The sequence below is a fragment of the Erpetoichthys calabaricus genome, chromosome 4 (genome assembly GCF_900747795.2).
Source record: "Erpetoichthys calabaricus chromosome 4, fErpCal1.3, whole genome shotgun sequence".
Taxonomy (NCBI): Eukaryota; Metazoa; Chordata; class Cladistia; order Polypteriformes; family Polypteridae; genus Erpetoichthys; species Erpetoichthys calabaricus.
The window spans coordinates 278,600,835-278,617,285 of NC_041397.2; the positions used below are offsets into that span (position 1 = coordinate 278,600,835).

General features: G+C 37.1%; 2 protein-coding genes across 4 annotated transcripts in view; one reads left to right on the forward strand and one right to left on the reverse strand.

The window, feature by feature from the left end:
* The window catches only part of glra2 (glycine receptor, alpha 2), a 225,233-nt gene extending 211,504 nt beyond the window's left edge, over window positions 1-13,729 (forward strand). For all 3 annotated transcript variants that reach the window (XM_028800850.2, XM_028800851.2, XM_051927231.1), the window contains 2 exons: window positions 3,448-3,597; window positions 12,130-13,729. In XM_028800850.2, coding sequence (XP_028656683.1) covers window positions 3,448-3,597; window positions 12,130-12,408 — 429 coding nt within the window. In that variant the 3' untranslated portion in view covers window positions 12,409-13,729. The remainder of the gene's footprint in view (window positions 1-3,447; window positions 3,598-12,129) is intronic.
* Window positions 1-16,451, reverse strand: part of LOC114650919 (ankyrin repeat and SOCS box protein 9-like) — a 336,765-nt gene that overhangs the window by 14,386 nt on the left and 305,928 nt on the right. The gene's annotated exons all lie outside the window — the stretch shown is intronic.

Genomic DNA, 16,451 nt, shown 5'->3' on the forward strand with positions numbered 1-16,451 from the left:
TGGGCAAAAAAGGGCTGACTCCCAGCTCAAGTCCCAAGTCAGGGTTTTATGATAAATAATCTCCAAAGTGAAATCCTGATTGTTAGGAAAAGTGGGTCAAAATTCCTCCAGCATGATATAAAAGACCAAAAAGTCATATCAAAATGATTACTTCAACTTATTGGTACTAAAGTTAACAGTAAAACCTCCAGAATCTTTACATAAATTTTCTTTTCACACATGGCTTTTATACTTGGGATTATTTTTTTGTTCAGTAAATAATGACAAAGTGAAATCTGTTATGTAAACATTACCAATTGATGTCTGATTTTATTTAAATGTTAGGAGCTGATAACACCGGAATGATTTTTGGTTATGTCCTGACATGAAAAACCATCAAATTGAAAGCAGGTGTACTTGGTTCTCCACACAATTGTACTTTTTAGTTTAATTCTTAACTCTTCTGGGGTTTCATTTATAACATCATGTGTAGAATTCACACAAAAACATGGTGTACAGACAAAAACAGAAATATTCATACACACAGAAAAATTCAGATGAATAAATCCCAATCAACTTGAATTTTAATCCACATGCATGCGCCTGCAACCTCACCCCGACTCCTCCCTGATTTTCGCATATTTGAACATGCAAATAAATATAAATAGATAGATAAATAGATACAGTGGGTACGGAAAGTATTCAGACCCCCTTCAATTTTTCACTCTTTGTCATATTGCAGCCATTTGCTAAAATCATTTAAATTAATTTTTTCCCTCATTAATGTACACACAGTACCCCATATTGACAGACAAAAAAAAGAATTTTTGAAATTGTTGCAGATTTATTAAAAAAGAAAAACTGAAATATCACATGGTCCTAAGTATTCAGACCCTTTGCTCAGTATTTAGTAGAAGCACCCTTTTGAGCTAATACAGCCATGAGTCTTCTTGGGAAAGATGCAACAAGTTTTTCACACCTGGATTTGGGGATCCTCTTCCATTCCTCCTTGCAGATCCTCTCCAGTTCTGTCAGGTTGGATGGTAAACGTTGGTGGACAGCCATTTTTAGGTCTCTCCAGAGATGCTCAATTGGGTTTAAGTCAGGGCTCTAGTTGGGCCATTCAAGAACAGTCACAGAGTTGTTGTGAAGCCACTCCTTCGTTATTTTAGCTGTGTGCTTAGGGTCATTGTCTTGTTGGAAGGTAAACCTTCGGCCCAGTCTGAGGTCCTTAGCACTCTGGAGAAGGTTTTTGTCCAGGATATCCCTGTACTTGGCCGCATTCATCTTTCCCTCGATTGCAACCAGTCGTCCTGTCCCTGCAGCTGAAAAACACCCCCACAGCATGATGCTGCCACCGCCATGCTTCACTGTGGGGACTGTATTGGACAAGTGATGAGCAGTGCCTGGTTGTCTCCACACATACCTCAGTGCAAGACACATGACAGCCCACATGGAGTGTGCTAAAAGACACCTGAAGGACTCTAAGAGGGTGAGAAATAAGATTCTCTGGTCTGATGAGACCAAGATAGAACTTTTTGGCCTTAATTCTAAGCGGTATGTGTGGAGACAACCATGTTTAACTATTAACAGTATGCATTATTTAAATGAAGTTTATTCATTTTAAATGTATTATTATTATTATTATTTGTAAAATGTAACATACATACTTTAATGCATTTCATCATAAAAATGATATCAAGTATACATCCTTGTATTCTAACAGCACACAGCTCCAACAGGATAGCTGTTGGAAATCTAAATCGACTTAGAAGCCATTCGTCATCATCTGGAAATACGTGCTCTCTTTGAATTCCTTTATTGTCATTGTACGGTACAATGGATTCAATATGCAACTTCTCCATAAACTTATTTTCCAATAAAATAATTAAAAAATAATAATTTAATAAAAAAAATGAAAAATATATAATACGATATATCGAACGTCTAATACGATATAACGAGCGTCTCTGAACATGTACAAATCGGGTTACGACCAAAAAGTTCGCAAAACTTTTGCATCTGTTCACGACCACACGCACGATATACGAACAAGCCAGTTTCCCTTTTGGTTTGTGCATTCCCTGTGCAGTGAGCGAGTGAGAGAGAGAGAGATAGTGCGAAAGAGGGAGCGAGAGAGACAGCGAGCGAACGAGAGAGGGCTGACCACATAAGGCTGAGAAGGCAGTTAAAAAATGCACCGGGCTTGTTTTTAAAGAGAATGATTCGAGCATTGTTTTAATCTCGTTGTATTTAATGAAGACTTTTTTTCTATTGGATTTTAACCTTCACTTCACTTCTGTTTACAGCTATCGGTTTGTAGCATGCATTGTTGCAATGTTACTTTTCTTGGTTGTTTATTAAATTGTGAATTTTTCAAATGTTCATGTTTTTCCCTGTACTTAAAACTCATTAAAAAAAAGTATTCTTAGCGAGAAGTTTGTAGCATGATTTGTTGCAATGTTACTTTTCTTGGTGGTTTATTAAATTACGGATTTTTGATGTGTTCATTTTTTTCCCTGTGCATAAAACTCATTAAAAAAACATGTTTTTAGCGAGCGTTTCGTAGCGCTATAGCGCAAACTCTTGCAATGTTAATTTTCTCTGTTGTTCAAGGTTTTCTCAGTGTTATTCAATGTTTTTACATTTAGTTTACTATTACGCTGTGCATTCTATGGTTTAATTAACTATATTTGTGCTTCAAAATCTTTGAAAAAAATATATTTACATACAGTTGGTACTGTCTGGAACGGATTAATTGTATTTACATACAATCCTATGGGGGAAATTACTTCGGGTCACAAACAAATCGGGTTACGACCAGAGTTTTGGAACGAATTACAGTCGTGACCCGAGGTTCCACTGTACATGTACATAAAGTTGCTCATGTTGTGCAATGTTACAGTTACAGTGCAAGTTTACAGTGAGGTATTTGTTATTATAAGTACAAACAGTTCTGCCAGGAGCACTTCATGGACTGATTGAGTGCATTTATAGCTCTTGGGACGAAACTGTTTCTGAGTCTCGGGGTCCGTGCAGGAAAGGCTCTAAATTGTTTGCCCGATGGGAGAGGTTCAAACAGACTGCGGCATGTGTGAGTGGAATCCATGCAGATGCTGATGAGTCATTTATACATGAGGCTTCAGGTGTTGCAAAGGATCGATGTTCTATCCAGGGACGGTTCCTGCTTTGCACCTCATGTTGTCACTAGATTTTACGTAACAAATAAGGAAGTTAGAAGATGCATACGTGTAGATTTTGAATGCAGATTTTGTTTTCTTTCATAAAAGAAGAAAATTGTAAAAAGAAACAAGACTAAATTATTGAAAATGGTTATGAGTGACAAAAGATACATTTTCACACTTTCTAAAAGGCAAAATAATTATCTTACTGCATTACCTTACAATAACTAATCAATATGGATGTGACTTAAACAGAATAAAATTCAATGCTCTCATTTGTTGACAGGTTTCCTACGTGAAGGCCATAGATATCTGGATGGCAGTCTGTCTTCTTTTTGTGTTCGCTGCATTGCTGGAATATGCAGGTGTAAATTTCGTCTCAAGGCAACACAAAGAGTTTCTCCGCCTACGAAGAAGACAAAGAAGGCAAAATAAGGTATGCTTTTATCCATTTTTTCTCTTTTCCATAACATAATTAAACACTTATTTAATGAAACACGTTTTTAGTATCACCTTTGCAACTGTCTTATGAATTAATATGATATGAAATAATATGAAAAAAATCTCAATGTATTTTGAACAATTTACCATTGTTTTCCGTAGACATAGAGTTTTATTTTTTACTTTCAGCTGTAGCCATCTTTTTTCTGCCTGTTCTCAACACTAACTAGAACACATGTTCTTTATCGTTTTGCTGTTTTCATTCTTTCTGCTGCTATCTGTTCTGCCAATATTGGAGTAGGCGTTGATTATTGGAAATGAAAGCATTGACTCAGTGCGCCGCATGAACGGTTTGCAGAGCACAGACTCATCGACCTATGGGACTTTGAATCAAATCTACAACGCAAGCTTGAGGGTAAAGCACTAGAATACACAGAGGCAGTTTCTGTGTGCATCTTGATGTCATACTGCTGCATATTGCTGGTTATGACATTAGAGAGATCTGTGTTCATTCTTGTGGATAAATGTCGCACAAACTGTAATGCACCCCCTTTCCCAGTATTCAAGTTGTATACTAAATATTTTTATTAAATTAAACTTCTTATTTTTTATCTTCTGGCCATAATGTTCCATTGTTCATGTATTTTTTGATTGCCTAACCTACCCTTTACCTCTAGATCCCCACCCCTATAACCAAATTAAAATTTTTGTTGTACTATTTTCACATAGAAAAAATAATATTAGCTATATTTGGAAAGTGCATAAAGCAGAACAGTATTCAACTAGAATTGTATTATGTATTTATTATGTGTTTGGAGTTACTTAAGATATTTTGTTTTCTCCTGAGATCTTTTAAAGTAGTAAAAGATGTACTTCTCTTGATGTCTCCTTTCCTTAACTCATCAGCTTTAGGTCAAGTCTTCTTCTGATCACATGCATGAGGGAAAATTATTATGTGGTGGATTCAGTATGATTTTCACCATAGCATCCAAAAATCCACCTGAACTTCCTCTTTGTTACCAAATAATGAGACAGCATCACATGAATTAAACGTACAAAGACTGCTCCTTTAGTTGAGTCCTCACCTGATAGTTTTACCTAATAACATAAACTGCAGGGCAATTTTTAATGACAAACTTCATATATGTCCAAAATGCATAGGTGATTTTACACCTATTGCATTCCCAATATTGTACGTATAAATATATACCATTATACAAAGCAAAGCTATATTATTATTGTGTTGTTTTTCTAGTTCTCATGTAATATTTTTACTCTTACATTTAAAATAGCTGGCAATTATGTTACTTAATTTTTGTGATCAAATCTTTATTGAAAAATTCAAAAAGGCCAATATCTTTGAGGAACCAAAAACAAATTTTATATGTAATAAAATAAAATATCCTGTGCCACCTCCATAAAAAAAAACACTCCAGCATTGTGTATCTTGGAATTTTACATAGAGACCAAAGAGGAACCAGAATTTTCAGACAAGTGAGGAGATGTTAAACATCATTTCCATCACTGACATAATGATTAAAGTAGGAACCAAAAGTACTGTTGATCCTCACTGCTGAGAGTTCCAAAGGAGTCAAATTGAAAAGAAAGCTTTTCAGATAGAGAGAGAAAGGGCACTGGAAAATTTGCAGTGAGAGGCAAGGCCAATTTTTGCTGTGATTGACCCTAAGAGAAAAAGATTCTGCTGGATAGCGAAATGATGAAATGAAGAGAAATCTAGTGGAGAAAAGACATGTGGAAGAACAGGAATGTTCACAAAGAGAATCGATTAAAAAAAATGAGACACACCAGACTATAAACTAAACACTAAAGAGCAATTCCAAAATGTGTGCATAAAGGTGCCTGGTGTGTTCAAGGGATATAAATGACAGTTAGAGTGAGATATCTATTCTCAGCTATGAATTGTGAACATGTCTGAATTGGATCTGTTGATTATTTGGTTGTCTTGACACCAAAAAATATTTCACAATTCTGAACTCCATGCAGCAGAACACATAGATGGTAAATTCCATTGCCACACTAATTTATTTGGTAATGATCAAGGAGATACCTTACATAGTATTGAAGTATGAACATCCAACAAACCCAGGGCTGCAATGACATTATCTTCAGTATGCAAGGCAGGGTTGTGGGAAATAGGTATATTAGGTGGGTATAGGTATATATAGGTAATAAGTATGCTGTGTTGGGTGTGAACACAGATGTCTATCTACCTTACACCATATTCCTAGCAAGTATGTGATTAAAGGGCCCATTTTTGAGGATCGAGAACTGAGTTTAAGTGAAGTAAAGAGCAAAGTGATGAAAGAACTTGAGAACACTTTATTTAACTCCAACGATAACCATGAAGAAGGACCTGGAAGGAGACATCCATTGCCATCCTGGACAGAGAGTATAAGTCCAATGGTAAAGTCCTAGGGCAGGAAGGGAAACTTCATCCACAGCCTTTCTGTATATCAGTGTAGAATATTTAATAGTAGGTCTCTTTTTGATCCATAAGACGTTAGATAGAATTGACATAAAATTAGAGTGGTACTTAACAAGAAGAGGACTAAGAAGCATACTGCAGCTCATTTAATCTTATTTGCAGAAGTTTCATATTTACATAGCCTTGGAAACAAAAGCTCTCAGAAAACGTTTACCATCTCTAATAGATTAGAGGGGATTTCTCAAATTGTGAAAACATATATATACTCTCATAATCACACTTTCAATTTAAATATCACCCAGAATATTAATGAAAAAACACATTTTTACTTTTGTATAATTTGTCCATTATTTGTTTCAGTGATATGATGGGTGAGTCATTTTGTGCTATGTGTAAAGCTACTATTTTGTTAACATGCGACAATCATCACTATTGTCACCTTTCATATGTTTCAAATAGGTTGAATGACCTGGCATGAATGGTTCCCATCCATTGGCACCTGCCATGTGCCTATTGCTTCTTAATTAGGCTATGACCCCTTGTAACAATAAATTGCTTCAGTATAAGTAATTTAAATTGGTTTTCAGAGCAGGGGTGCATTCTCCATATGAGTCCACGGGCACTGTAAATTAACCTCTCACCAGTTACACAGTCCCTATGTGACCAGTCACTTGTTCATTAAAAGCTGTTTGGCAGTTTGAGTGTTGGGGAGGTAACTGGAGGATCAGACATTTGGATAGAACAGAGTGGAACTGGCAAATGAGCAAGACAAGGGGCAGCCCGGATCTACTATTCTTCTGGGTGCCTTTCTGGTATTACTGAGAATGTCACAAGAAATACTACAATAAATATATTGATAGAATTGTTTTTATCCTGTTTATAATTTGGCAGCATTAATAACAAGAGTGGAAATAAAATCCAAGGAGTCAGTTTTAATGTACAGTAGTTTAACTTTACATGGCTCTGCTGTTGATATCAGTGGTGTAATGACAATACGGATAGATAGATAGATAGATAGATAGATAGATAGATAGATAGATAGATAGATAGATAGATAGATAGATAGATAGATAGATAGATAGATAGATAGATAGATAGATAGATAGATCTATTTGTGGGGCTTATCTTGTTTTGATGACTCTTCAAAAGGTGGCCCAGGGACTGAAAAATCTCAACAGAAAACTTGAATAACTGACATCACAGAGAATACGAAATTATCAAGAAAGATCAACATGTACACTCTTTCTTATAAAAGATTAAACATTAGTGTCTTAAATACATTTTAAAGTTACACAAGCTTGTCACTCAAATCTTATTAGTTCCATTCAGTGGCGTCCTGTTTTTGTTTGTGGACTTTGATAATTGCGGCTAAAAGAAGTATGTTTAATTTCATAAGACAACAAACAATTCTGAGTTTGTTTAAAGTACAGAGGGGGTTAAGTTGTCTGAGGTTTTGTGGACACTTCTAGAATGTCCTCCTGGGAGGTCAGTGGGGGAGACAACCACTCTAAGAAACCCTCATACAGTATTTGAAATTGGCTTAGACTGTAAATGCTCACTGTATATGAATTGAAAAAAATGGTGTGGAACTCTGGAGAAGATGAAGATGCCCAGGCACCCCTTTTCCCCTTGAGGTTTTATGTACATTCTTTAATGATATGTTATCCATGTTATAGATTTGAAGACTGATAAAAGGGTTCTCACCTTCTCCTGCACCCATCTGTCATCTTGGCTCCCTTTTCTGTCTCCCTCAGCAGAAGTCAGGAAAGAAAGGGCGGGCAGTCAACAAATGACACGTGCTGCCTGGTACAGCTGCTAGGAAACATCTCTGTTTTCATTGTGAACTCAGAATAAAATCAGCAATTTAAAAGAATAGCTTCTTTGGGATTGCTCCATGAGGCAATTTCTCCTTTCTACATTTCCTATTTATTTATTTTTTCCCCACCCTTACTTCACACTTTATATTTGATTCAGCTTATCAGCACATACATACATTTGTTTTTAATGCAAAAATATGACACTATATTGTGAATAAAGCTCAAAAAAATTTTAAAAAGTTTGGGGATCCTTAGAGACCTCATTTAATGTCCATGGTTTAAGATACAAAAATGCTAGGATCAACGCTCTGAGCTGCATTTCAAGCTTGGTGTGCTGGAGTTCTGTCCTTCATTGAAGCTGATTGTACAGTGAGTGGCGTGTTGTTTTATACTGGACTAGCTGTGTTACTCATCTAAGATAGGTTGAAATCTAAGTACTCAATGTAGAACTCGGTGTTAAGGTTGGCAGTGTACCATGCAGTTTCATATGTCTGTGTTATATGCTATCTGCTATGTGATTCTTAAAAGCAGTGTGTTAACGTTTGTGATGTTCCATCTTTTGGAATGACAGAGATACAGCAACCGGATGGACACACAGACACACACATACTTACACTTGTATTAAGGTGGATATCCACAGGGCCAGAAGAGATGGAGCTACAGTAGTAGTGATGAAGCGGAAGTAATGTCAGGCTTCTTCCTAGACTTCCCTTCTCAAGCAGAAGCTACATTAGTAACTATGAAACTCCCTTAGTCTTTCCCCTGTGCTTCTAAAACAACAACAACATTTATTTCTATAGCACATTTTCATACAAATGATGTAGCTCAAAGTGCTTTACAAGATGAAGAAAGAAAAAAATATAAAAATTAGTCAATACTAATTAACAAAGAATAAAGTAAGGTCCTATGGCCAGGGAGGATAGAAAAAACAAAAGAAAACTTCAGATGGCTGGAGAAAAAAGCAAAATCTGCAGGGGTTCCGAGGCCACGAGACCACCCAGCCCCCTCTAGGAATTCTACCTACCATAAATGATCTCAATCAGTCCTCATGGTTTTCATGTGGAAGAATTAGATGATGATGGTCATGTGGACATCTGGCCTTCAATCCATCAATGTAGGGACCGCACGGTGCTTTGATTAGGTGGTGGTGTCGCAGATCACCACCACAGAAGACCGGAAAGAGAACAGCAGAGAAAGTAGGGGTTAGTACAGATTGTGGAGACAGTGCTGCGAAGTCCACCACGTCGTTTACCCTGGATCACTGCCCTTTTCTTGTGTCTCTCGAACACAGTCAGTGCTGTTCTCATAACATCTCGAACACAAGCACCGGGAAAACAACAAACAAAAGATTTCTGTTTAGGGCAAGAAATGTTTAGGTCTCATACATTCGAATCTCCAATCACAAATACATCACCCGGGGTTGTCGGCACAGTGGAGGAGCAAAGAGGGTCGAACTGGTTCTGGGTGGAGATGCTTGCTTGGGTCGATGGAGGGGATCTAGCCTTAAACTTAAGTAGGCCGATTCCCTTGTCATTACCACCATAACTTGTGAAACTCTCCCCATGCATGATAGCATATATTTATTTGGTCTTGGAGATTCCTGCTGTTGTGGTTGTTTATTTTATTTCTTCTGACTCACAACTTATTTCTCGATAAAGCTCACCTCGAGTAATTAGAAATCCCATTGGTGTAGAAGTAGTAAATGCTTCAAAGTCGAACAACTAATCGCCAAGAAGTGATCCCCCTTGAGAGTGACACAGTCTATGAGGTTATAAAATACGTAGACTGCCTGCAATGAGTTGAAGACACCCAGACTTGACAGAGTAGTTTAACTGAGAATATTTATATGCAATACTCATTTCAGCATTTTTCCTATAAATAATGTAATACTGTTTTGTCATTTGTGACTATTTTGTTTTTTTGTGTGAGCTTTTGCACTCAGTTAAAAAAACTGGCAGCATCTTAGATTTGTTACTGCATCCTCATTATATCATTATATTCATTATATCCTTGTCAGGTTGCCAGTTCACCAATATTTGTACTTGTGCTTCATCTCCTCTACTGTCTTTGCGGTTGAACCATATCAATATGAGGCTTCACAAGAGTTTGGGAAATTTCAAGGTGCTTAAAAGATTTAAAGCAGTTGATTGCAAAGGCTACAGGTGGGCTAACCTCAGCTGGGTTGAGGAGGTCTTCCAGGACTTTCTAAATAACCAGCAGACTAAATAGAGCAAGGTGGGACACATCTAGTAGTCAGGCAGGAGATCACAAAATACAGAGAAAATACAAATCTAACAAGAAGGAGGAATCTTCAAAAACTAGAAATAGAATAGCTAAAACTAAACAAAGACGTGCAGACTCTTAAGTCGTAATCTGGCTTATAAATAGAATTTTCTTCCAACTGTTCCTTGGCCTCTAAAAATTATTTGAGTATGGTTTTCTGTGTCTCTATGAGACCAATGAATTTAGTGGTTATATTCAGCCTCTGCTTCCTTTTTTTAACATTGTTAAAAACTATTCACGTTCTCCCCCAGTGCTAACTTATTTTCCTTATGGATGCCGCCATGCTAGGACACAAGGTCGCATTTTGGAAAGAAGTTTCCACACCTTGCACATCACAACGTCACTAGCACGGCAATTTAAAAAGTCAGCCCTACATGTGCCTAATCATCGAAGACTGAGATTTGTGAATGGAAAAGAAACATGTCATTTCATATTGTTAGTTTTTCAATTTACTGGTTCCATTTTTTATTACGATTTATGTCTTGTGTTTCTTGGCTCTGATTACATTCCCCCATTTTGGCTTATGACTTATCTCTCTCTTCACTGACCATGATACATAAATCATCTGGACAGGAATATAAGCAGTATGTTTACAGATGATGCCAAACTAGGTAGAAGAAGAAATAATGTAGAACCAGTTAAACTGTTACTGAAGGACTTGAATAGTGTACAGGTTTGGGCAGATTTGTGTCAGACAAAATTGTATGTAATTGTAAAGTAATGCTGTATGTAGGAAGTAACAATGTTAAATTTAAATATCTGATGGGAGGTCTGACACTGGAAAGTACATCTGGGTAGGAGTCCTCATTATCTACATCAAAATTGTGGACAGAAGTAATGAAGAACACTAATAGTACAGTATGTTAGGTCGCATATCACAGCGTGTGGAGTACAAGCCAAAGAAGGTTATGCTTAAGTTGTATAACACACTAGTGAGGCCTCACCATTTTCTGGTCTTCATATTACAAAAAAAACATAGCAGCTCTAGAGAACGTCCAGATGAGAGTGACTAGGCTGATTCAAGGACTAAGAGGTATGAGCTATGAGGAGAGGTTGGAGGAGATAAATCTTTTCAGTTCAGGAGATTAAGAGGTGACATGACTGATGTGTTTAAAATCATGAAAGGAATTAGTGCAGTGGAGCCAGGCAGTTAATTTCAAATGAGTTCAACAAAAACATAGGGACACAGTTGGGAACTTGTTAAGGGCAGATTTCTCACAAATGTTGTAAGGTTTTTCTTCCTACAGAGAACCAAAGATACATGTAATACGTTACCAAATTAGTGTGGAGGAGAGCAGAACTTTAGGACTGAACGTTATTTTGGACAATCAAGGTGAATAGAATGGATGAGCTTGTTGGGCTAAATGACCTGTTGTCTTCTCGGGTACTTTCCTCTATGACATTTCCTAAATCAGTTATTTTATCTAAATTGCTGTCACCAAGTATTAATCTCAAGAACTCAAATGACTTGAGGGTCCCAACGCTTTAACCACATTTACTATCCTACAAATGAACAACATCTGAAAAGAAAGGGGATCTAAAGGAGGTCTGCTTAGGCTCCTCTGGATAAGAGGGCTGTTATTCACTTTCCCCATGGGGAGCAGCACACATTTCATAGTTCCCTTACAGGAGTTGTCCTGTAGGAATGGCTTTTGCAGTACGAAAAAATGTTTTGTGGCAATGGAGGTATGACGTGGAATCATCAGCTCAGTAGCACAAGAAAACAGGCTAGTGAAACTTAATGAGGGAGAGTGAAACACGTCTCAGGTAAAGTGAGCAAAACGACGCGCTTAACAGATTAAGAGGGCTGGTTTTCACTGAATTTGCATCCAAAAGCAACTCACATTGTGAACTCCAGCTATGAGAAACTAAATTCAGTACACAGAAGACTTTGCAAATTTATAATAAGATGGTGACATTTTACTATTAGAGCACCTATCTTTCTACCTACCTATATTTACTTCTTTATTGTTGCTTTCAGGATGAAGATGTGGTCCGAGAGAGTCGCTTCAACTTCAGTGGCTATGGAATGGGCCATTGCTTACAAGTTAAAGACGGCACAGCAGTGAAAGCCACGCCACCCAATCCTGTGCCCCCACCTGTGAAAGACTCTGACACAATTAAAAAGAAATTTGTAGACAGAGCCAAAAGAATCGACACGGTATCCAGGGCTGCCTTCCCATTAGCTTTCCTCATTTTCAATATCTTTTACTGGATTACATACAAAATAATCCGTCATAAGGATAACAACAAAGAATAGGTCAACACTTTCTGACCTCTTTAAATCTTTACTGCCAAAAAAGTGTCATTTACACGCTCCACGAGAATGACTGAGTATAGTGTGTTTAGTCGTTGACAGGTTCTGCTTCAATTAAGAGTGACCTTAAAATATGAACTGGAAAAATGTAATAACTCTCCATCAATATCCTGGTTCAAAGTGTTTGGGGGGAGGGTTTTTCCAAGAAATGTTTCAATGATTTGAAAATGGAGACCATAGTATATACGTTTGAGATATTTATATACTTTATATACTGTATATATATATATACATTTATATACTGTATATATATATACAGTACATATATATGTATGCAGTATATTTCTAGATAAAAACACAAATGTATGTTTAACTGTTTTTACTTACAAATGCTGCACAAGAGTTTTGCTGACGTGGATTGTTAAACCAATTGTAGCAATTTTCAGTTCAGGTTAGTGCATTGAAGAATGGACCAAATTTCCTGGAATATACTGCCTTTTTATTGTATTATCAATCCAATGAAGTACATTCCGATACCGTACAGGTAGCTAAATCTTCACAGGGAGTTCTTTTGTGTGTGTTGAAAAATTGATTTCCTACTACAAAAATAGAAAAAAAAATAATTTGATTACATTTATACTATTTTGGTGGATTGTTTTCATATTTGCTGAGTTTTGAAGGAAAAATATTTGAGATACTTTCCTTTGGAGTATTTCATAAATTCCATTTTTGAGAGTTAAGTGTATATAAAATCTAGCACGTTTGTCTTTTTTGTTTTCCTTATTTTGTAGGAGGCCATTTTTTTCTAATTGATGCACTTGCCATTTCATTTATTTTGCTTTGTTTCAAATGCATCTTAAGGTGCCAAATAGTAAATTACCGGCTGTGCATTTCTGCACCATCTTTTTAAATGCCGTAGCTCATAACTGCAGTAAATATACAATATGGCTATATATAATTTTTTTTATTCAATGTAGTTGCAATTGATAGCTTTTTGTAGCCAAGTCTGGTGTCAATAATGTTTACAAACATCCAATATTTTAATCTTAATCGGCAGATGTCATTTTAAAGGAGATCGTCTCTCGGTTTTGACGCGGAGAACTGTTTCTGTGATCGCATTCCCCATTCATCCTCCAGTTCCATCATATGTGCTTACGATGGTCGTATTTGAAGATGTTCTATACACAGCGTGTAAACTTGTGTAAGAAGAAAATCAGAACCAAACACTGAAATAAGTCACAGTGTAATCTAAATTTATTCTTGATAATATTTTTTCATAATTTTGTCTTTATTATATTTCAATAAAGCTCGTTGTCATGTATAACTTCTTCAGTATGCTTGTGATTTTTTTTGCACACTTTACCCTATATAAGGCTGCACCTCCAGGTTTAAAAGTTTATATGTGTGAAGAAGTGGATAACAGTAACAGGGACTGCTAAGGCTGAACTTTGTGATTTGGAAATTCAAGAGGACAAAGTACTGTGTGACAGATTAAGGTCTCCGTGACCTCATGAACACTCAGACTAGACGTCAGACACCAGATAAAAGTCCAAATAATAGTTTATTATTAATAATAATAATAATAATAAATGTGCACAAAGCACCCTCCACTCCACAATACTCAAATAATAATATTTCCAATACACAATAACCAATCCTCCACTCCCAGACGCGTTGCCACCCTTCCTCCCAGCTCAGCTCAACGTCTGGGATTTCCCATCGTCCTTTTATATTCCCTGACCCGGAAGTGTTTCCCATCTTACAGTCCATGTGATTTCTTATCACTTCCGGGTCGGATAAAAAGTCCTTCTTTTCAACCCGGAAACACGATGTTCCCTCTGGTCATATGATTATGACGTGCTTCCGGGTTATAGGGCACGTATAAGTCCTTGAGCCTCCCTGCAGCGTCCTCTGGTGGGTCTCACGGTGTCCAGCAGGGTTGGGAATAAAAACTCCATTGTCCATAATTCCCTGCTGGTCTTCGGGGCACTTCCATGCTACAGGGAGGGCTCCATCTAGCGGCCTGGGGGTATTGGCCGGGGTAAATGGCCAGCCATCCCTCACAACTGTTTAGATTAAATATGCCGAAATCTAACAGATCACCAGGTAACATTCATCCTTGTATGCTTAAGGAAGTTAGTGAGTACATATTATCACACATATACATCAGAGGGTCACCTCCCGGACTCGTCAAACGTAAGCACTACCACCTCAAGACATGAGGGGGCGCAGTGGCTAACTACCTCCTTTTCCACACACAGCTCAGAGAATTCTGCCTAATGAGGGCACATAACCCCGCCCCTTCCTGTTCAGAAGTTATAAAAACAGGGCACTCCCAGAAGGTGGCGGCTCATTTGGAAGACGACCAACTTGAGAAAAGGAAGTCTGACAACAAGCCTGACATTAATTTCTGTTATATTTGATGCCAATCCGCACTTTTTATTTTATTTCAAATGTTATCAAAGTAAACAGGATGGCCCAGTTGGCACCCCAACATTTCATCTGAGTTCTTGTCCTTACTACTGGTCAATGATAATATGTAAATCAATTACTCAAAGCTGTAGAAAGTCACTGTAACCTGAGGGAATTCTTAAGGACTGGAAAATTTCAAATTTTATACTGTTATATAAAAAAGCTGATTTAAGTAACTACAGCAAAGTTAGCTTTTTGAATATGAAGTATACAAATGCAGTGAGGCCATCAGCTAAAGTTCTTTAAAAATTATGGAGCAGCACAAAATTAAAGTGCAGTTTTATTGAAACAACTACTTTATACACTTACTGTAAATAATACATGAGTAGGATCAAAAAGTAAGTCAGAATGTAAGAACATGCACAACTTCTAAGTGGATATAATGAGCAAGAGCTAAAGCTTTTTTTACTATCTAAGCAGCAACTGTAAGCAGCTTAGATGTCCGTATTTACATATGACGACGATATCATTTTTAAGATAAAATGCAGTAAAATATATTTATTATATTATACAAATAAAACTTTAACTACACAGTGCTGCAGCGCTAGCGAGGAGCTGGCGCTCCGTTCACGGATTGTTCCTGCCTCACGCTGTATTCTTGCTTTGGCTGACGCAACACTGGAAGGATAGACGGATAGAAAAATTAAACATGTACTACGAAGATATTTCAAAGTTCCTTAAAAATTTTGAAGAATCGGCGTTCTAAGCTTACAGATGGCTTAACGTCTGTTACAGAGCTGATTGTGTGGCGATTGGGTGTTTGGAGAAAGAAAAATAAGGACAGGAATAGGGGGTTAGTACGTTTGAAAGAGACAGTACTTCTGTAATAAATTATTTCATCAAAGGTCGCACATGGCAGAGCAAGCATCTTGCGTGAGACATGAACAATCACTGTGCCACCGTGTTCCCATGTTTAATAACATGCTTTAACTCCTATCATCATGAAAATGATATCACATATACTTATCAGTATTTTAATTATTCAGAGAGCTGTAATATCACAAATGTAACGGAGTCTGTGTCCTGTCGGAGGAAGAGAAAGAACGGAAGCACGTAGTGATTCACAAACATAGAAGATCAAATACAAAACAAGCATTTAACGTGCTACTTTAGTTACGATGGGACTTAAGAAACTAGTAAATTAAATGATTTTAAGATGAAGTTTATGATACTCTACTTAAATGACAAGATAAACTACGTGATTAAAGTGGAAATTTCGAGATTAAAGTTGACATGTTGTGCTTTTTTCACACTGTGTGCCTATTTTTTTTTCTCTGTACCCTAATAAGCTTTCATATGACACTGCAGACAGTGGGCTACGACTCACCTTTTCATGGCGAGTTTGATATATGACAAGTTCTTTTTTATTTCGGGCACTGTGCGACTTTGCGAACTTGAGCTTTTGTGTTTCTCCTACACGCTATGTCACTCGATCAACTTCCTTTTGTTGTTTATACCACTGTTTAAACCAAGAAATAGTGTGTTTTTCTTTGCCTCCAGTTGGTATTCGCTGAAATTCTTCTTGTTTCCCTCGTACTTTTGCCATTGCCTTTTCACAGAAGGCTGAGCTTAAG